Genomic DNA, 23,085 nt, shown 5'->3' on the forward strand with positions numbered 1-23,085 from the left:
TTGAGGGGAAAACTAAGAGAAACAAATTAGCCTACCTGAAAATAACTGAAAGACTTAATAATCAATACCTCATACAGTGCAATAAGAGCCAAGTTATAAGCAAAATCAAGTACCTCAAGACACAATATACAAATGGAAAGAAGGCCAACCGAAGCGGGGCAGGGAGAGATGACATTCTGAAAGTTTGTCCGTGGTGGGACGAGCTGAAGCCTATACTCGATTCAGGTAAGCTTAAATTTAACCAAAAGTTGCACCAATTTAAAATTGTTATTATTAGCATGCATTTCAATTGACGAAGTGTAAAAGTTAAAATAAAAAATTGAGTTCTAGCCCCGACACCATTTCTCCAGTCCCATATACATCTTTCTGTGTACAGGCTTGTTACCAGTGTTTACCAAGAGGCAAGATCAGGTTTATTATGATTTTGATGACTCCAGAACCTTGCAGTACACACCAATACTTACATGCTAGATCTACATGATCATTTTTTTTCTGATCCATTCCACACCTTTTCTTTCACAATGCAATCGTATTAGTTAATACCAGAAGAACTCGCCTTTATTTTCAACAAGTGTGCAACTGTCTGATGATGCATGTGGAAATGAAATCAAACCTGCTACAACTAGATCTAGATTTTGTATTTGTTATTATGAACATGATGAATGAAATGAAAGTGCTCTAGTCTATTTGTTTTTCTACGTACAGTGTCTGGTGCTTTTCCCAAGCCAATGCCTGGTTCAAAATATAATTTGTACAAAACTTTCCCCCTGCCCCTAGGTCTAGTAGATCTAGACCTATTATTATTAGCCAAAGTGGAAATTGCATGACCGGTCATGACCCCCTATGCTCCCTTGTAATTATTAAACGGTCCCTAAATAAAAACTTATTTTTGGTTGGTTTCTTTCACAGGGGATCTCATGACTCCTCGTTCCACAATTGATTCAGGTGCTGGTGGGGCTTCCCAAGTGAATTGGAGAAATGATGTTGAGCCCCACCAGCACCTGAATCGATCTTTACCTTCTTCGTCATCAAGACCACCAAGGCCATCATCGACAGCCTCATCTTTGCCCAATTTACTTGCAAGAACAACAGAAGCAGAACTAGATGTGGAATTCCAGCATGAAGATTTCCTGGTTAACCAGTTGGGATCGTTGCGCAGGTGCGTAACACCGGATGGCTTTCAAGGTATGTTTCTAAATTATTATAAAATTTGCTTTCAAAGTGACCCTTTGAAATACTTCAAATTTATATTAGGAATTCCAGTGAAAATTTTTACAAGGAAGTGATGAACGTAAGTTCCAAATTATTAACATTTTGGACAGGTTTAATTTTTATCAGTTCAATTTTGAAGAGATTTAAAAAAAAAAGATTCCCGGTAGATGAAATATTCAATTACATGCTAATTTTAGGAGAAGAAAAAAAGATTGACTGACACATGTATTTTCTCTTCTGAATAGGGCATATCAATGATACTCAAAATGGCCCTCAAGATGACTCTTCAGGTGATGACATCCAGGTTGATGTTGGTGAGGTGCCGGTGTTGCAGCTCCCTAGAGCTAATGTTGGTGCAGCTCGTGTCGGTCAGGTGCGAAGACGACATCAAGTTCAAGGTAAGGTGAAGTTCAAGTTAAGCCTAACTTCCAAATCAATCATGCATGTAACCTTTTTGCAGTGGTTAAACTCCATTAACTCTACCGCAGAAACCAGCGTAAATCCAATTTGGGACAATTTGCTTGTCGCCTTGTCGGTCATCCTGAGTAGATGAAATATTCAATTACATGCTAATTTTAGGAGAAGAAAAAAAGATTGACTGACACATGTATTTTCTCTTCTGAATAGGGCATATCAATGATACTCAAAATGGCCCTCAAGATGACTCTTCAGGTGATGACATCCAGGTTGATGTTGGTGAGGTGCCGGTGTTGCAGCTCCCTAGAGCTAATGTTGGTGCAGCTCGTGTCGGTCAGGTGCGAAGACGACATCAAGTTCAAGGTAAGGTGAAGTTCAAGTTAAGCCTAACTTCCAAATCAATCATGCATGTAACCTTTTTGCAGTGGTTAAACTCCATTAACTCTACCGCAGAAACCAGCGTAAATCCAATTTGGGACAATTTGCTTGTCGCCTTGTCGGTCATCCTGAGTAGATGAAATATTCAATTACATGCTAATTTTAGGAGAAGAAAAAAAGATTGACTGACACATGTATTTTCTCTTCTGAATAGGGCATATCAATGATACTCAAAATGGCCCTCAAGATGACTCTTCAGGTGATGACATCCAGGTTGATGTTGGTGCGGTGCCGGTGTTGCAGCTCCCTAGAGCTAATGTTGGTGCAGCTCGTGTCGGTCAGGTGCAAAGACGACATCAAGTTCAAGGTAAGGTGAAGTTCAAGTTAAGCCTAACTTCCAAATCAATCATGCATGTAACCTTTTTGCAGTGGTTAAACACCATTAACTCTACCGCAGAAACCAGCGTAAATCCAATTTGGGACAATTTGCTTGTCGGTCATGATAATTTTGATAATTTTAGGAGAGAAAAAAAAGGTTGACTGACACATGTATTTTCTCTTCTGAATAGGGCATATCAATACTCGAAATGGCCCTCAAGATGACTCTTCAGGTGATGACATCCAGGTTGATGTTGGTGAGGTGCCGGTGTTGCAGCTCCCTAGAGCTAATGTTGGTGCAGCTCGTGTCGGTCAGGTGCGAAGACGACATCAAGTTCAAGGTAAGGTGAAGTTCAAGTTAAGCCTAACATTGAATAAATTATGATTTTGACCCCTGATTTTAAAAGTCAGTGTTACCCCTGCAGAAGTTATGCTGTCCTTTATTCCAATTTTATTTGACCTACATGTACCCCTGGTTGAATTGGTTAGATGGCATTTTTTTTTTTTTTTTAACTTTTCAAAACTTAATTTTTTTAATGAGTATGAAGAAAAAAAACGCATTCTGCATTTGATTTTGAAATCATCATGGGCTTTGAGACAGAATTTTTTGTTTCTTTGGCCTAACATGAAATTAGCCTTAATATAACGCTAATTGTAGTTCAGAGATTAAACCTTTATTATTCATTTTTCCTCTTTTTTTGTAAGGTGGGCCTGCTCAAAATCGCTCCAAAATGACCAAACTTGAACAGTCAATGGACATCTTTATGCGCGATTTCAGGGAGATGGATGCTGAATCGGAACGGAGACACAGGGCAGAACAAAGACGAACAACACAAGAGCTGTTTGCATTTGAAGAACAACAGACACAGATTGAGATTGAAGCAAGGAGAGAGGAGGCGGAGAAAACAAGAGTTGCGAGCAGAGAGAATACACAGATGTTGGCTGACACACTACGTCAAGTGATCCAACCTAACCAACCCACATTCAACCAGATCGCTACCCCGCAACAGTACCAGCAACCCCCCATGTATAATCAGCACCAGGATCCAGTAACAAATCATCCTTATAATATCATACCTGCCAACCCTCCCGAATAATCCGGAATATCCTGTTTTTCTGGATTTTAGGACCCCAAAATGTGGAATATCCCGGATTTTCAAAATTTCTATATTTTTTTTTTTTTTTTTTTTTGTGTTGCTTAAGCCAAATTAACGGGATAGTTGAGTTCTGTTGCAGAGGGCGCTACACAAAATAATATTTTTGTGAGATAATGAAAAACTGAAGTGTCAAATTTGAAAGAACATAATATTTAAGTGACAAAATCATCTTTGTTTGATCAAAATCGGTTCAGAGACGGCTGAAATATAACGATTTCTAATACTTGTGTACCGCCACAAATATTAGATATTTTTAAAAATTTGAAAAAAACCGTTGAAAAAAACGAAATAACGCATTTTACGTAGTATTTCAGCCAATGCCGATGTTGTTTTTTTGTTGGCATTTTCGTGTTGCTTATATTACGCACAACCAGCCGGCCCATGTATTGTTATTTTTAATTAAATAATTGATTAACGGTCACCATGTTTCTTTGAAAGTGGAGCTGGATTGGTGTGCTCGTATTGGCTAAATTTCACACATTTTGGGGTCTAAAATTACCTTCATAGCAATTTTAGGTTCTAAAAGGGGACTAGAAATGTCATAGATAAGAATAAGAACAATAACCATGCACTTTGAAGGCATTTGCGGTCTGAAAACAGAACTCAACTATCCCTTTAAGCTTGTTTTATCATATGCCGCGATGTGAGAGTTCACGTATTGCGTGCGTTGAAGGGCTGCATGATTGATCAGCGAATTTGTATTCACTTTTTTTGCACAGATTTACCGCGTATTGCCTGTTAAGGGTACAGATTTCTTATTTTCTAAGACATACCGTGCTAAAAATTCTTAATTCTCATTTTCAAATGTTGGCAGGTATGTAATATGCAGGTGCAGACGCCAACTTCAAGTAGACGACAAGGTGGTAATGCTAGACCAACCGTACTATTTCATAATATGGACTCTGGTGATGTATTTGAAGGACAATAAATAATTTCTTCAGTTTCAATTTCTAAATTGGTGCAACTTTAAGTTTAAAGGAAACCAAAATCTTCATACTAAGTTACTTTTATTGTAAAGTTTAAGATATTTGAAAAATATCAGTGAAAATTTGAACAAAATCGGGCAAGGCTAGAGGGCGGTATTCAATTTGATGACATCATCTGTGAACAACTCTCCATGCCTTTTGTACATCAAATTTCATGTTTTTCCTTCTTTCTTGTGATTGAGATAATGTACTCCCCTGAAAGCAAGATATAGAATGCAAAATTATATTCTACTTCACATGTTATGAAGTCGGATCTAGAACACAAAGAAATACGAAGCAAACAAAAAAATTGTGAAATTTTATGTACAAAAGGCATGGAGTGTTGTTCACAGATGATGTCATCAAATTAAATACCGCCCTCTAGTGACTAGTCATTTCAAATAGCTCTAACTTTCTTATTCCTTGCCCGATTTTGTTCAAATTTTCACTGATTTTATTCAAATCTTTTAAACTTTACAGGGCAGGTCCAAGCTATTTGGATTGTGTGACGTACGGGACATTCAGAGACTTTAAACAAGAAATAACAACACATGAAATTATATAAATAACTTCATCTGTTGTTATTTCTTGTTTAAAGTCTCTGAATGTCCCGTACGTCACAATCCAAATAGCTTGGACCTGCCCTACAATAAAAGTAATTTAGTATGAAGGTTTTGGTTTCCTTTAAGCTCTCCCGTACGTCACGCGGCACATTAATTACATTAAAAATTAATTATAAAATTAGTCAGAACTTAAACTTTCCACAAATGAACTAGCCCATAATAGCCACAGACTCAAACCAAAAGATAGCCATATAAATAACTTCATCTGTTGTTATTTCTTGTTTAAAGTCTCTGAATGTCCCGTACGTCACAATCCAAATAGCTTGGACCTGCCCTACAATAAAAGTAATTTAGTATGAAGGTTTTGGTTTCCTTTAAAGGGAAAGTCCACCCCCAAAATAAGTTTGTTTCGATAGAGGCAGAATAATAAGAAAATCAGGTGAGTGAAAGTTTGAGCAAATTCTGAATGAAAATAAGAAAGTTATGAATTATTGAAGTTGTGATCAATCAAATACAAATTGGCAACTCTGTGACCTATTATACAAGCTCTCCTTCATTTGCTTTGTGCATAATATTCCATAAAATCATGTTTTCTTCGTTATTGACGACGGAATATATATTTGTTCCTTGCAGGGGGAGTATAGAAACATATTTGCAATTATTATATTTAGGGTGCATGTATGGTTGAAATTTTTCTTGAGGGAAAATGAAAATTTTAGATTTGTTTAGTACTGAGCAAATGGAAGTTGAGCTCGTATGATACGTCATAGAGTTGCCAATTTGTGTTTGATTGATCACAACTTCAAAAATCCTAACTTCCTTATTTTTAATCGGAATTCGCTCAAACTTTCACTGACTTGTTTCTCTCATTTTTCTACTCCTATTAAAACTAACTTAATTTCAGGGTGGACTTCCCCTTTAAGCTCTCCTGAATTGAGTATGGGCTTAAAAGTTCATCCCACCACAGACAAACTTTCAGGATGTCATCCTTGCCTGCCCCGCTTTGGTTGGCCTTTCCATTTGTATATTGTGTCTTGAGTGAGGTACTTGATTTTGCTTATAACTTGGCTCTTATTGCACTGGAGGAGGTATTGACTATTAAGTCTTTCAGTTATTTTCAGGTAGGCTAATTGGATTCTCTTAGTTGTCCCCTCAAGAATCCGCAAGATATCTGCCTCTCCCCACACAGTAATTAATGCTTGGCTATCTTCTAACTCTTCAGATACTTTATATCTGATGACTTGCGTCTCATTACATGGGAGGCCATGTTGACTATTGAGTATCGGCTTTAGCTCATCCCACCACGGACAAACTTTCAGGATGTCATTCTTGCCTGCCCCGCTTTGGTTGGCCTTTCCATTTGTATATTGTGTCTTGAGTGAGGTACTTGATTTTGCTTATAACTTGGCTCTTATTGCACTGGAGGAGGTATTGACTATTAAGTCTTTCAGTTATTTTCAGGTAGGCTAATTGGATTCTCTTAGTTGTCCCCTCAAGAATCCGCAAGATATCTGCCTCTCCCCACACAGTAATTAATGCTTGGCTATCTTCTAACTCTTCAGATACTTTATATCTGATGACTTGCGTCTCGTTACATGGGAGGCCATGTTGACTATCGAGTATCGGCTTTAGCTCATCCCACCCGGACAAACTTTTAGGATGTCATCTTTGGTTGGCCTTCTTTCTATTCGTGAATAGTGTCTTAACCCTTACTGTACTGGGATATTTTGAGCACCTCACTGACTGGGGGGGGGGGGGTATGATTTCGACCGTCGAATGTCCGATAAACACGAAAATGTGCATGTTTGTAGTTATTTACGTAAGGAACAAGATGGTATAACTAGTTTTTTCCTAATATGCAAATTTCTGTCGTTATAGCTTAATTAATAACCGGTATGCAAATTCCTAATTTTATGCATTTTACAGAAAACTCTACATATTTGTCTGTAGACTTGTGAAGTATCTTGAAAATGTATTGAATAAATGTTTCCTTCATCTTGAGGTTTCATTATTTGTATGATATTTGAAAATGCATAGGTTAATTTGCATAAATTATGAATACGCAGAATACGTATTCGAAATTCATCATTTTATTTTTTTTATGTATTTTATTGTTTTTTATTACTTATTATATATTTATTGTTTTATTTCTAATGTATTCTTTTGTTCTGGAATACATCAAGTTACTTTGAGTAACATATAAAAAAAAATAATTCATATCTTCCACTTAGGAAGAAATACATCTGAAAATTTGCGTAAGACTAGAGGGAAAAAAGTCATGAAACGACAATTCCAAGCAGTTGCGGTGCAATCTCCAAAAATGTCGAGGGGGGGGGGGGCCTCCCAGCCCCCACCCCCCCCCCAGTACAGGAAGGGTTAAGGTATTTGATTTTGCTTATAACTTGGGTCTTATTGCACTAGAGGAGGTATTGATTATTAAGTCTTTCAGTAATTTTCTGGTTAAGCTAATTGGATTATCTCCGTTTTCACCTTGAGTATTCTCAAGATGTCTGCCTCTCCCCACACAGTGATCAGTGCCTCGCTAAGTGAATCACAGATGGTGCTTGTCATGTGATAGCATGAATTATATTTTTGATCAATGATCACTGCACTCTACACAACTTCAGTGACAGTTAACATAATTATTGTTATTATTATTTTTGTGAAGGTTGGTTTGAAAAATATAAAACAAATATATCATGCACTATTTCAAGACACTAGTTGAAATTATGGATTCCTCTGCGACAAAAATGACACTATTTTCTTTGGGGCTTTGCCCCTCAGAAAATAGTGTTATTCCTGTCGCCGAGGAATCCATAATTTCAACTAGAGCCTCTCAGTGCATGGTATATTTGTTTACTATCGGGTGCAATATTTTGTTTCTATCTTGTATATATACCTTTACTAAGATTTTAATTGTAGATGTTAATTGTTATTTTAACAGTGGGTCCTATTTTTTTTTACTAATGCTGTTTTAAATAATTGTACGGATTGTTAGTCCGTACAAAAGGACCATATGGGCAAGGACGGAGCCCTTGTCACTCGGGCACCGTCCTTTCCCGTGGTCCTTTTGGACGGTCTACAGACTGCGTCTCAAAAATACATGAACAAGTATTAAGACAGGAGTGTAATGTGTGATCAATATCTCAAACCACTGCTCTCAACCTGGTCATGATGCTCTTTGCTTGTGACTTGCTGTCATCAAGATTCTGTCTCAGTAAATTATTTATTCCTCTAGTCTTTAAATTAATGTTGGAAAAGAACAAATAGGCAATAAGCAGTAGTTGTTGAATAATAAAGTTGAGTTTCATTAAGAAAATGCATTTTTCTTTCATTTATTAATTCATGGTACAATGTAGATTAATTATACAGTTGGTTTAACATTAAACAAATCTCATAGATCATCTCCCATTGTAAATAATGTTGAATAATAAAGTTGAGTGTAGATGTTTGGAATGAAATATAATATGTACAGTATCAATTCATTGCTTTGTGAAGATTTATATTCACCTAAAATTAAATTGAATTAATATTGTTCAAAGAATTCAGGAATTGATCAGATCAGTTTTGTCTCCGATGTTTATCATTAATAATGGTCTCTTTTCACTCTTAACTTTCAAATTATCTTTAAATGTACATCTAGCATCTGAACAAGTCCCTTTAAGAAATGCATTTTATTTAAGTTCTTGAATAATAATGTACATCTCAGTAACATGAATGAAGTTAAAAACATGTTAAAAGTACCAAGAAATCTGAAAAGGAAAGACAAGAAATACAATCTTCTTTTTTTGTTTAAAGTAGTACCAGTACCAGTTTAAACAACTATATTTCATAATGCTAATGTTATACAGCTCAAAAAACTGATTACTTTACAGTTTGTAAGATTACAAAGAAATGCATTGTTCATGTACATCTCCAAAAAAATGTTTATAATGTTGAATAATTAAGTTGAGTTTCATTAAGAAAATGCAGTTTTCTTTCATTTATTAATTCATGGTACAATGTAGATTAATTATTCTGTTGGCCGTTGTGTATTATATTAACACAGGCATGTGGCCATCGACCAATAAAAGCGAACATCGTCAGTCTCGTTGCACTTTTTACATTTTATTCACAATCATTAGCGTCAGATCCAACTTCAAGTACTCATTCAACAAGACATAAACATGCTAGAATTCACAGATATTTAAGTCTACTCCAGAGACGAAATGAGATGGCTAGGAGAGAGAGGCGAAGACGACGATTCATGGCACTGGCTGAAATTGCGATGGTTTACGCAGGCACTCGCGTTGTTGACGTCGACCAGGCTTGTATCCAACAATATACAACTTGGTTTGAGGAATGCGTTTTGTTAACAGTGGCATAGGAATTTCAGAATGAAAAGAGCAACCTTCTTCAAACTCTGCGACGACTTGACTTAAGAGACGATTTGACCAAAGAACAAACCCGATTTAAGAAACCAATCTCCGTAGAAAAGATAGTTGCTGCAGGCATGACTTCTGTGACGATTTTAAAATCTGTGAAAATTAATGTACCACAAATATATCTCCATCAAGTACTCATTCAACACGACATAAACATGCTAGAATTTGCAGATATGTAAGCCTACTACAGAGACGAAATGAGATGGCTAGGAGAGAGAGGCGAAGACGACGATTCATGGCCCTGGCTGGAATTGCAATGGTTTACGCAAGCACTCGCGTTTTGGGAGTCGACCAGGCTTGTATCCAACAATATATATACAACTTGGTTTGTGGACAGGCAGTGGCATAGGAATTTCAGAATGAAAAGAGCAACCTTCTTCAAACTCTGCGACGACTTAAGAGACGATTCATGGCCGATTCACGACGATTTGACCAAAGAACATACCCGATTTAAGAAACCAATTTCTATAGAAAAAAAGAGTTGCTGTAGACAGAGACTACAAAATGCTCTGAGTCAGAGTGACAACCTGTATTTATACATTCAATTCAATTCAATTCAAATCAATACATGTATGCATTCAGTCCATAAATACATAAAGTTTAAGCATTCAGTCCACAAACTATATATGCTAAATGGGATTAGTCTTAGACTTTAACATTTACTGGTACTACATGTACATGTACATGTAGGTGGTACCAACTAACCAACAATATAAAGGTTGCAGGCACATTGTTTATTTATTTAAGTATACAATGCAAGTGCAGGCATGACCTCTGACGATTTAAGAAATGATTTAACCAAAGTACATACCCGATTTAAGAAACCAATCTATAGAAAAAAGAGTTGCTGTAGACAGAGACTCTACAAAATGCTGCGATTGAGTCAGAGTGGCATTCCATATATTTATACATTCAATTCAATTCAATACATGTACGCATTCAGTCCATAATTGCATCAATTTTAAGCATTCTGTCCGCAAACTATATAAGCTAAATGGGATTGGTCTTAGACTTTGAACATTTACTGGTACTACATGTAGGTGGTACCAAACTAGCCAACAATATAAAAGTTGCAGGCACATCAATTCAAATGCAGGCATGACCTGACGATTTTAAAATGTGTGAAAATTAATGTACCATAAATATATCTACTTCAAGTACTCATTCAACACGACATAAACATGCTAGAATTAACAGATATTTAAGGCTACTACAGAGACGAAATGAGATGGCTAGGAGAGAGAGGCGATGACGACGATTCATGGCACTGGCTGAAATTGCGATGGTTTACGCAAGCACTCGCGTTGTTGACGTCGACCAGGCTCGTATCCAACAATATACAACTTGGTTCGAGGAATGCGTTTTGTTAACAGTGGCAAAGGAATTTCAGAATGAAAAGAGCAACCTTCTTCAAACTCTTCAAACGACTTAAGAGACGATTTGACCAAAGAACAAACCCGATTTAAGAAACCAATTTCTATAGAAAAAAAAGTTGATATAGCGATTTGGAGCATGGCGACCCCATGTGAATTTCGAACAATCGCCCTTTTGTTTGGCAGCCTGCAAGATTACACACAAAGTGTGTCACTTCATTTTTACAAGACTTTACAACAAGTACATTAAATGGCCAACCACATCCTGCAAGATTACACACAAAGTGTGTCACTTCATTTTTACAAGACTTTACAAGCAGTACATTAAATGGCCAACAGGTAACTGATCGCGTAAAGTCCTCCATGGATACATGAGCAATCACAACATGCCCGAATGTGCCGGTGCAGTTTCCCTCCCTGAAGAGCATCATAATGACTATTGCAATAGGTAGAGCTTCACATAACAGTATATCATCAGTTTATGTTCTTAAATGTCAACGATTGTTTTGGAGATACTCCAGTAAAGCCTGTCTTACAGCCTTCGGGTCGATCACCACCGGATTTGCAACAGCAACATCATGATCTTGCTCAGCTTCTTGGCCCTGATTGTCCAAATTATTCACTTCTAGTATATCAAAATCTTCAGGTAAGTCTAGTGGTTCCCTACGAAATGGATCCTCGTTGTCAATGCAATAGTTATGTAGCACACAACAACAAGCTACGGTCAGTGGCATAAAGTCTATATGAGACTCATTTTTTTTATTCAAACATCGCCAACGTCCCTTTAACTGTCCAAATGTAATTTCAATCAATATTCGTGCAGAACTAAGTGAGAAATTAAAACGCTTCTGTTCCCTGGTCATGTTTGCAGTTTCCGGAAAGCCTTTCAAAAGCCATGGCAGGAGGGGATAGGCTGGGTCACCCAAGATGTAGATCGGGATGTCCACACCTTCAATTTGCTTTGTCCACTGAAATTAGAAGTTTAATAAAAAACAAATTAGAGTTAATTATAAATAATGATTTTTTAACATTTCATATCCCTTACCATACTAATTAAATAATTCGCTTCCTCTCTCGTATTTTAAGCATGAAATAATTTAAGCTTTCAGCCAGTTTTGGCTTTATTTATTTTATACCATCTTGTATTAAATTGACACATTCAGTGAGTGCTCTCCCTTGCTGGAAAATGTTTTCCTGGGGCGGTATTCTGTAAGTTGATTTTCAGGGCAGCATTTCATGAAACCGTCATAAGTACAAGTTCATTAACGTCCCATTGAAATGCGTGTATTAAGTTTATCACACGTTTTATCCCTGAAACTGATGAAACACATTTAAATAAATTGTTTGGTTACACAATTGCATAATTGTATCATCGGAACTGCATTTATTGCTGCATTTCCAAATCACCTACAAAATCTATACTGCAAAAATGTTACATACTGTACGTTTTCTGGGATTTCTTACCTGGGGGAAAAGAAGACCATTTTGACCACGTTGATACATTTCAGAGTTTATAAGAATTCGAGCGTCATGGGCACGTCCAGCAAATCCAACAAAAACATCCGTAAACCTGAAATATGAGGTAAATATATTAGTTGAGTGACTAGCATGTTGCAAAATTAATTAACTTTATTGATACAGCCATTTTATGCACGCCTAATAAACTCAAAATATATTCTATTTTTTCTTCATTCATAGGATTAATTGATTGCAGAGAAGACATAACACTATCAAATGGAATATCTAGTTCCTTGAATTCATTTCAAAATTTACATCTACATGTAGGTCTAGACTCTAGACTAGATCTAGTCTAGATCTATAATCTAGAGTCCAAGTATTATTGCTTGAGAATTTGTTTTGAATTTGTAGTCGTCACTCAGCACAGCATGCTCTACACTATTGTGCAGCGGTTTGCCGTGAAACCTGTGAAAAAGTTACCAGACCCTTTAGAGTCTACTAGATTATTACTAATATCAGCGTTTTTCAGAAACATACTCCAAGAAAATTGACACAAAACAGGTAATAAACATAACGATTTTAACTCATGATCTTTATTTAAATATTAACTTCATTTTGGGAAGCTTGTTTTAGTGGGGTAGATCTAGATCTAGATCGAAACCTAGATCTATCTCCACGCCGGAGTTACAGGTCAAATTTTGGATAGGCTTCTGAACTAGCGCCAATTAAGATAAGATATCATTCAGAATCAGAGATTTAATTAAGCCGTTGAAATCTATTTTATTTTATTTTTATTGAACATCAACACAGTAAAAAATGAATCTCACCTGCATTGGTAGTCACAAACTGCTTGGAGCACAATGCTTGTGAAGCCCTTCCTATTGCAATAGTCATTATGATGCTCTTCAGGGGGGGAAACATGAATGTGTGTCCCGTCAACTGCTCCTGCACATTGGGGCATGTTATGGTTGCTCTTGTAGGCATGTAGAACTTTACGTAAGCGATTGCCTGTTGGCCACTTAATGTACATGTTATAAAGTCTTGTAAAAATAAAATGACACACTTCGTGGGTAATCTTGCATGCCGTCGACCGACCGATGCCAAACAAAAGGGCGATTGTTCGAAATTCACATGGCGTCGCCATCCTCCAAATTGCTACAGCAACTCTCTTTTCTACGGAGATTGGTTTCTTAAATCAGGTTTGTTCTTTGGTCAAATCGTCTCTTAAGTCGTCGCAGAGTTTGAAGAAGGTTGCTCTTTTCATTCTGAAATTCCTTTGCCACTGCCTGTCCGTGTAAGTCAACAAAACGCATTCCTCGAACCAAGTTGTATATTGTTGGATATAAACCTGGTCGATGTCAACAACGCGAGTGCCTGCGTAAACCATTGCAATTTCAGCCAGTGCCATGAATCGTCGTCTTCGCCTCTCTCTCCTAGCCATCTCATTTCGTCTCTGTAGTAGCCTTACATATCTGCGAATTCTAGCATGTTTATATCGTGTTGAATGAGTACTTGAAGTTGGATCTGAAGCTAATGATTGTGAATAAAATGTAAAAAGTGCAACGAGACTGACGATGTTCGCTTGAGTTAATCCCGCCATCTTGTCTAGTACGGTTGCCTGGCAGTCCGATCCCACAATACTTTGCGGTGACCTTAGCCAGAGTTCGATGAACTTTTTCACCGCCTTTCACCGCCTTTCACCGCCTTTTTTCTGGCTAGATCGGAGCGGTGTATTTTATCCTGGTAATGCGCGTAGATATTAACTGCTCTTCCCTGGCATTATACGCTTATTTCTTCAACCGGATAATGCAGTATAACTTAATAGAAACACGCTGATATTTTCATGTAGGAGAACTGTCATGTAACTCACAAAGCTATTTGTTTCAATTTAAATTTCAGCTTGAATACATAACCATAACTTTTACTCTTAATGTAAAGGTAAATATTGTAATATATAAATAATGATATTTTTCTTCCGTCTATTCTTTTTACATTCCACAAATATTAGGATAACATGTAGCGGTAGTGTAATTTAAAAGCATGGAGATCATTATGAAATTACCCTCTTCAGTGTTAGTTGTTAGTCATACTGCAAAATGTACAAAATGATATGCTTACCGAAGACGTTTACTTCCGTAAAGTTGTATATCAAGATCCTTTTGTAGTTTGAGACTCTGCAGTTATATGTTCCTTGATCTGAAACGGTGACGTTTTTGATGACAAGGGAGAAGTCATTGGTCATATAGCAAGACCCGCCATAAACGCATGACCCGGAAGTGAATTCCCCTTCCTCCCATGTGATCAGGTTGGGTGACTCCGTGGACACAGCTCTTTTCTTCCAGGAAACGGAGTTTGGCGTTCCATAAAATTGACATTTGAGAACAAGCTCATCTCCTTTCTCCGCAGTTTTTTGTAAGTCGGTATACACAACGCCATCTGGTACATCACACCTCACCCCTGCAATAGAAAGGAAGAAATATTAACATATAGACTGTGGTTTATTTAGTTCGTGACGTAATAATGTTGTTCCCTAACGCCAAACAATGACGTACTTATGGTCTACCTGGACTTTTATTTGCAATGACACCTAACAGTTCTAAAGGTTGCTACATGTATATGCATCATGTTGTGAAGCAAATGAGGACAAGGGACCGTGATATGCATTCATAATCTAGAGCTAGATGAGATAATAATTATTGTAATTATGAATTGAGCATGTTAAATGGAAGTGATTATTCTCACATTTACAACGTAACCATTTCTTGTTTCGAACATCAATAGATATACAGGTTCATTCATATCTTGTTCTAAAACTCAGGGAGCTATGGATATTTGGGTATCAAAACCACTTATACGGGTTGATGCTTTTGCTTTTTGTTTAAGAATAGAAAAGATGGAAATATTCATTGGAAAAGTATACGAATGTTATAATAAAAACAAAGAGTTACCACAGCGAGTAAACTCCTTGGTGAAATTAATCGTTCTACATCATCCCAAGATAAATAAATGTATTCATTCATTCACAGGTATATGTACTTGACCAGTGGCGTACGCAGTATTTTTTCAAGGGGGGGGGGGGGGGGGTTAAAATCTGGTCCAAAATTTCGCAACGACTCAGGAAAATTTGAAAATCGCGCCGGACAAATAGTCGCTCAGGGGGGGGGGGGGGATGGGGGGGGGGGGGGGGGGGGGTAAGCAGACACTTTTTTTGGGGGGGGGGGGGAGCCCCAAACGAATCGCAACGACTCAGCCAGCCGAAAAGACGCTCAGTTGGATGGAGGGGGGGGGGGGGGGGGTAAGCGGACACTTTTTTTTTGGGGGGGGGGGGAGCCCCAAAAAAATCGCAACGACTCAGCCAGCCGAAAAGTCGCTCAGTGGGGGGGGGGGGGGCCCAAAAAAAAATCGCAACGACTCAGCCAGCCGCTGAATAAGCGGGGGGGGGGGGGGGGGGGGGGGGGGGGTGAGAGGACATTTTTTTTTTGTCTCAAAATTTAAAAAATTGACATTTTCCTCCGTTGGGGGGGGGGGGGTAAGGTCACCTTTCTTAGGTCAGCCATGGGGGTGATTTTTTTTTTTTTTTTTTAAATAATTAAAAAAAAAAAAAAAGGGGGGGGGGGTTTGAGATTTTTTTTAGGGGGTTTACACACATTAAAGTACCAAAGGGGGGGGGGGGTTAACCCCCCTCAAACACCCCCCCCCCTGCTTACGCGCCTGTACTTGACAATATAGACATTATCAGAACATGTCAAGTCCAAATCAAATATAATTCTAGTAGATTTGTGTAGAGTCAAGATGAAAGTTACCGCCCTCTCTTACCAGGACAGCAGTGTCAATGGTGAAACAAGAAACAACGAAGAAGGAAGCAATGTGTTCGTCGGTTTCCGACAATACTATACAATTTAACATTCGCTTACGTTTAGTCTAAATATGGCTATATATACTGCTGTATTACGATTTCACAAGGCGGATGTTTATTTATTTATTTTTTAAATCACATCTCTTCATAGAGTAGCCTGTTTAGCTAGCAAATAAAGCAAATATACTTTAAATGTAACACATAGTGTACATGAATAATATTCATAACATATTAAAGTAAGCCTTCATTACACATACAAATGGTGGTGTTCAACAGAGCTTTGTTTAAATTATTAAAAGGAAAACAAATACATACTCAAAATAACATGCAAAGCTTAAATAATTGATATTCAAGTGATAAGAATCACACACTTTGAGACTGAAATTTAATTCGAAGAGTGTGTATTGAATTTAAAATTCTTGGTTAGCCATGCAACGCACACATTCGAATTGAGAGAGCATGTTTGATTCCCCATCACAATCGCTGTATAAATACAACATCAATCAAAGCTACGTGTGTTATTGTCAAATTTTTATTTTATTAAAAGCAATAAGTCTCACCATTCCACCCGTTTTTCCCGATATCACAACCAACACATCCATGGTGTTGTAATTTCAATTTACAGTCAAACGAGATTCATGTGTCAATCATGTCCCTGCATCAATATGGGATTCACCAGAGTATGATCGGATCATGTCCCGGCTATAATATTTTTGTTTTTCTTTCATCAGACTAACGCCCGGCACAGCAGTATCTTCTACCGTTATCTGTGTAATCAGTATGTGCATTATGTCAAGTGGTCGCTCTATAATCATATCATAACTTACGAGAAAGGACTTTGAGATACGATTCCAATATATGCAAGCAGAAATCTTACATCTCAATCAGAAGAGACTTACCCTGTAGCGAGGAAACATAAAGTATCATGCATACATTGCATGTCATGCAAAGCAACTGTATAAATCGGTCCGCCATTTTTATTCATGTGACGACAAAGAACCGAATTTCATCTTATCAGTGCATTAAGTCAACGGTGAACAATACAGTTTGGGATTTCCCAAGTTGACGGTTTGTGGGTCGTTCCCTACAATACACTGATGACGACAGACAGTGGCGGGTCCAGCCGGCGGCAAGGGAGGGGCTAAATAATGATAATATGGTTATTTGTATAGCGCCGATACACGTCAGGTTCTGACGCTCATGGCGCTTTACACATATTACCCTGGTCGTAGCCGAGCTGCCAAAGTAAACAGCTCTCAAGAATATTAGGTACCCATTTACACCTGGGTGGAGAGTGGCAAATGCAGATTAACGTCTTGCCAAAAGACATTAGCGCCGCGGCGAGACTTGAACCACGTACCTTGTAGCCTTTGAACAAGGCCACTTGTCTGATAGAGGCTGAGCGACTAAATTGAGACTAATCTCGAAAGCCGGCGTGAACGACAGAGCGAGAAGCCACAGCCACGGGCGGTCGCGCGTTCACCCCGGGTATCTAGACTCATCTAAGCCTCTTAGCCAGATTCACGAGGCCTTGTCAAAAGGCTACGTACCTTGTGATCTGCAGTCGGGTGACTTGTCCACTAGACCACAGCACCAACATAGGGGCCCTATTCGGGGGGGGGGGGGGGGGGGGAGGTAAGAGCACCTTTCTTTAGGCCGGAAATTGGAAAAAATATGCCGACCGATATTTCGTTCAAAAAGGGGGGAGGGGGGTAAGTTCACTTTTTTTCTGTCACCTTTTAGCACGAAAAAAATATTGAAGGGGAATGGGTTTTCCTCCAAAGCACACACATAACAAACATTAAGGGGGGGGGGGGTTAAACCCTAACCCCTCTTGCGTACGCGCCTGCATGTGACAAACACCAAAGTATAAAATGCTCCACAAATAGTCTCCCAGCACCACCCCTCGCTCACTTGTCCCCCTGACGCCAAATCAAAGATTGGCCACTGTCTACTACCTACTGTTTTATTATCATCTGATCATCAGCATTATTCCGATCTTATACAGGTAGAAATACATTCTCGGAAATAATTTACTAGCAAGGGAGCGAGAACATTGAATAGGTGGCAAAGTTGATGCAGTGATCCACAAGTACAATTAACAACTCAATTATTTATACCTTTACCAATTTATTTTTTTGAAGTGTGTGAAAATGGGTAATGTGTACATCTGATAAAGGCTCATAAGCTGAGCCTTTTCGTTGTAATATTACTAAAACCACGGTAAGCAGTCATTGCTGTATTCTCCGTCTTAATATGTCGTTAGATTATATATACATATATTTGTATTGTCCTGGCTGATATAGGATCTTTAAGAATTGCTTTCCATTTGTGCAAGTGAACGTGAGAAACATAATGTGGTATCGTGTGTTGAGAGTCAAAACTCACTGATGAGTATATACACTGTACCTAAACACCCTCCCAGATCTTCACGGAACGTGTCAAACGAGACCATGAATATGAATATAATTTAAGCAGAGTTGTATCCGAAGTGCACTAAGACACAATCATTAATATAGAAGGAAAATAAGTAATACCACATATCTTAGGTAGAAAGAAAGAGATAGAGAGAGACAGAGAGAGAGATGTACAGTCATGTAACATGTTTGTACATGTTCGGTTATGCAAGGAATGTGTTCAATTTGCATGATTACTCTTGATCATAGAATGGTTCCCAGATGCATTCTTTTAAGAAAAACAAAATATATGGTCCGTTTTTATGAAATAGGTTTCATGATCTATTTGTACATTTCAGAGAGCATAGGGCTATACAAAAGCGTGTTGTTGTGTTGTACAATTGAAAGCAATTCATACAAGTGAAGTAGTCAAACAGGGAGATTGCCCCGGGAAGGCCCACTCGGTTCGGTACAAAGTTCATGTTCTTCAGTCATTCCACATGTTCCAGGAGCCGGGGAAAACAATCAACTCATTCATTGTTAAATCAAGCTGTATCGTCTGCCACGCTCAAACAAGGTTATTTGTCTAATTTTTATGCAGATGATGTAAGTATATGTGAAAGAAATGTGGAAGCGTGTGGAACGGTGACAATTAACTGTTTTGACTTCTCTCTCTCTCTCCCTCCCCCTCTCTCTTTCTCTATCTCTCTCTCTCTCCCCCCCCTTTCTCTTTCTCTTTCTCTCTCTCTCTCTCTCTCTCTCTCTCTCTCTCTCTTTGTTTATCTTCAAGTGGATATTACACGTACATGACAATGAGCCATCTTTTAAACACAGCTTGGCCAATTTGGTTTCACTTGATCACAACATGGCGTATATTCTTTGGTTTAAGCTTGCCTAAATAACCAATATTTGCTATATGTTTTGCCCAATTCATGTGTGCAATTTGTTCATGTTATTATTTGTTTTTTAAACATATTTAAACAAATCTAGCCTCTTTTTGTTGTGGTTCATATAATGTGCAATGGATTGATATTGATAGCTTATGATACTGTTAAGATTCACACTACCCTCCATCTCTTCTTCCTATCCCCCTTGATTCTTTTTCTTCTTCCTCTTCAACCGTTTCCTCTTTTTATCTTCATGTCCTTCTGCCTCTCCTTATAATAATAATAATGCATAACATTTATTAGGCGCTTATTCATTTCTTCTTAATCTTACCATTCTTTTTGTTTTCTTTACTCTGTACCATCATCATGTTCTTCTTACCTTTTCTTTATATTCTTTATAGATCAAATAATTTTGATAAGTTAAACATAATTGTTATACAATTTACTAATGAACTTGCCGTTCTTTAATTTAGATGTCATTTGCCTGCATGATTTTATATATTGTATTTCACATTTGTTAATATTGTCCGATTCGGCCGTTTAGGCTGCGATGCATTGTTTTTCTTTTATTCTCAATAACAACGGTATCAATTTAACAATTCAAACAAATCGAACAGGGTTGGCTAAGCTCTCCAAAACAATCGGTGAGAAAGGTGTTTGAAAAGCGCAACCTCAATTTATGGGCGATATAGGAAATAGAGAACAATACATTTCGTAATGATAATCATCATAATGATCATTTTAATATTTTTGATAATAAAAATGATATAATAATGATAAATGAATAATCTCGAATATAGTCTGGCCTGCCTTAGGATAGTCTCACACCTGCGGCTGATAACTTGCATCTCAATTAGAGTAGTCACATGAGTAGACACATGAAGTATCATGACACGCAATGCACCTGCATACATCGGGCCGCCTTTTCTATTAACAGGACGACAATGATCTGAATTTCATTTCACCAAAGCATGAAGTCAACAGCAAACAATGCAGCTGGAGTTACCGCGTAGAGGTGAGCATCATTAGGGATGATCAAACCCAAAGCCCCCAAGGATAGTGAAACACTCTGCACTTAATAATAATGACAAATACTATTCATAAGAATCTATGATAACAATCGAAATATTGGTTGGTATTTTATATAATGGTGTTATATTTTTACTCGCAGAATGTGGAGCACCAGGATATAAAATGCTGAAATGGATAGCTCAAGACCAAGTTACCTGGAAAGACACTTGATGTAGAATTCTGTTTGGGTCACTGAGCCTGTCATACTGACAGATCACTATTGATGATGATATTACATAATTGTGTTTTTCCTGAGAGCAAATAAGTAAGATATATCATACCTTATTATTGATGTAAACGGCTTTACATTAAGTAGTAAACCCCTGTATATTCGACGGAGGTGGGCTGGGGGGGGGGGGGATGCTATATAACAATTATATTTGAAATACGGTCAGGGAAATACAAACACAATACTTATGAAATTTATTAGGAATATTCATTGTTTCGTCGTGTTTTTGGCTGTTTTCGACAGTAGTTGTCTAGTTGTTATACTTGTTTTTAAGTCTGTTTCTGTTTACTGCTTGTCACCTACTATGCCCGGGCCATTATTATAATCATTATTAGTATTTATAACGAATTTGTGACTTCAGTATTTAAACGCCTATCTTTTACCACATTGACACACGGATAGCTGAACATCTCACAAATAAGCAGATTTTCCAGAAATAAGCGATTTAAAAACACAAATCAATATTGTAATCAAATAATTAACTAGCAAGGGAGTTCAGAACTTGGATAAATGACAAATTTGATGCGAGTGATCCAGTATACATGCAGTTATCAACTAAATTATTCATACCCTTACCAAGCTTTGTAATTTTTGAAGTTCTTGATAAAATGTTTAAATTCAGATCTAAGTTTTTTTTGAGAGTGTGAAATATTAAAGCTCATATCGTATTGTATTAAACACAGGCCCTAATTCAACCAGCCCACCTTTTATTCTTTAGTAATGAAACACACACAAACGGAAATATTTTCAAGGGGTAAGACTATTTGTTAGTCTGTTAATATTTCGCTCTAATACACATATCTTTGTAAACCTTCTGAAGTTTTAATTAATTTCCATTTGTGCAAGTAAATATAAGAAATAACATTTTGTATCGTGTGCTAATCGCCAAAACATACCTGGAGTATACTGATATATAAACATTCTCCTTACTCTTCACAGACCGTGAAAAACAAGACATTGAATATGAATATAATCCAAACAGAGTCGTTCCACATTGCATTCAAACACAAACATAATGGAGAAGGTGAATAAATAATATCGCAGATCTTGAGTAGAAAAAATGAGAGGGATATACAGAGTGAGTCAGAAAAAAATGTCCCACTTTTCAAAAGTTGTATTGTTTGAAGTATGAATATTTAATCATGGGTTTCATGATATGTCTTGATAAAGTTATCCTCCCAGTACATTTAGGTACCATCTTGATAAAAATGAATGCTTAATCAGAAAGGGGAAATTATGAAACAATTGTTACCGTGTGTGTTGTGCGCGTGCGTGTGGGTGAGTTTGCGTGTGCGCGCGTGTGTGTTGCGTGCGTGTGTGTGTGTGTGTGTGTCTGTCTGACTGCCTTTGTTCAATGCACTGTTTTATTCCTCACCCAGTAACTTGGCGCTATTGAGATCTGGCAGTCTTGAAAAGATTGTCTGATGTTCAGTCATGCTTGCAGAGATTCAAATGAAAATGGTACCTAAATATTCTAGGAGGATAACTCTATCAAGAGATACCATGAAACCCATAAGTAAATATTTATACTTCAAACAATACAACTTTTAAAAAGTGAGACATTTTTTTCTGACTCACTCTGTAGATGTACAATCATGGAACACTTTTTACAAGCATGCCAGACATGTGTCTAACTTGCATTATTACTTTTGATCGTATAATGATTCCCAGGTGCCTTCTTTTTATGAATACAACAGAATATGGTCCGTTTGATCAAATACATCCAGTATGTATTGTCTTCCTGGGCCTCATCCGATGGTGCATAAAAATGTTTTGAATTGACTTTGCGAAGACCACAAGGGTACAAAAGACTTGTTTTTTGTTGGTACAATTAAAAGCATTTCATAAAAGTGAAGTAGTCAAACAGGTAGATTACCCCGGAGCCGACCACTCGGTTTGGTTCAACGTCTATGTTCTTAACCTACATAATGCATTTCACATGCTCTAGTAGGCGGAGACAAACACAAATTTACACGCTCATTTATTGTTATATTAGGCTGTGCATCGCTTGTCTCCCACGCTCAAACAAGATCATTTGTCAAAATTGAATGCAGATCATGTGAGTGAAGGAAATGTAGAAGCGCGTCAGATGCTGACAATGAACTGGTAGTTTTTTTTTACTTTTTTCAAAACATGTGCAAATAAAGGATCTCTGTTTCTGCCAATCTTTCTCTCTCTCTCTCGAACATTAAAAGCAATATCTTTCACTGGGTATTATATGTACCTGAATATAGTCTGGCGTTACCAGGATAGTCTCGGACCGTTTGACTATGGTTTTATATTTTATGATGTGAGAACGAAGCGTAATTTCAGATATAAAG

The 23,085-nt window shown here is 37.5% G+C and overlaps 2 protein-coding genes across 2 annotated transcripts; both read left to right on the top strand.

Annotated features, from left to right (window-relative positions):
* Nucleotides 1–1,423: 1,423 nt before the first annotated feature.
* Nucleotides 1,424–2,383, top strand: LOC115921358. Its single transcript, XM_030978767.1, has 3 exons — nt 1,424–1,610; nt 1,840–1,992; nt 2,222–2,383. The coding sequence occupies exons 1-3, from the start codon at nt 1,467–1,469 to the stop codon at nt 2,381–2,383; spliced, it is 459 nt and encodes a 152-aa protein (XP_030834627.1). The 5' UTR covers nt 1,424–1,466.
* A 217-nt stretch (nt 2,384–2,600) lies between these two features.
* LOC115921359 lies at nt 2,601–6,702 on the top strand. The gene is made up of 3 exons (XM_030978768.1): nt 2,601–2,726; nt 3,091–3,412; nt 6,633–6,702. The coding sequence occupies exons 2-3, from the start codon at nt 3,117–3,119 to the stop codon at nt 6,700–6,702; spliced, it is 366 nt and encodes a 121-aa protein (XP_030834628.1). The 5' UTR covers nt 2,601–2,726; nt 3,091–3,116.
* The last annotated feature ends 16,383 nt before the right edge of the window (nt 6,703–23,085 follow it).

The sequence above is a fragment of the Strongylocentrotus purpuratus genome, unplaced genomic scaffold (genome assembly GCF_000002235.5).
Source record: "Strongylocentrotus purpuratus isolate Spur 01 unplaced genomic scaffold, Spur_5.0 spur5_scaffold_1, whole genome shotgun sequence".
Lineage (NCBI taxonomy): Eukaryota > Metazoa > Echinodermata > Echinoidea > Camarodonta > Strongylocentrotidae > Strongylocentrotus > Strongylocentrotus purpuratus.

Bases quoted from the DNA above. Each gene is read 5' to 3' on its own strand.
- LOC115921359 (XM_030978768.1), top strand. From the start codon at position 3,117: ATGACCAAACTTGAACAGTCAATGGACATCTTTATGCGCGATTTCAGG. The intron at 3,413-6,632 runs GTATAATCAGCA...CTAACTCTTCAG, and splicing joins CAGTACCAGCAACCCCCCAT to ATACTTTATATCTGATGACT.
- LOC115921358 (XM_030978767.1), top strand. From the start codon at position 1,467: ATGATACTCAAAATGGCCCTCAAGATGACTCTTCAGGTGATGACATCC. The intron at 1,611-1,839 runs GTAAGGTGAAGT...TCTTCTGAATAG, and splicing joins AAGACGACATCAAGTTCAAG to GGCATATCAATGATACTCAA. The intron at 1,993-2,221 runs GTAAGGTGAAGT...TCTTCTGAATAG, and splicing joins AAGACGACATCAAGTTCAAG to GGCATATCAATGATACTCAA.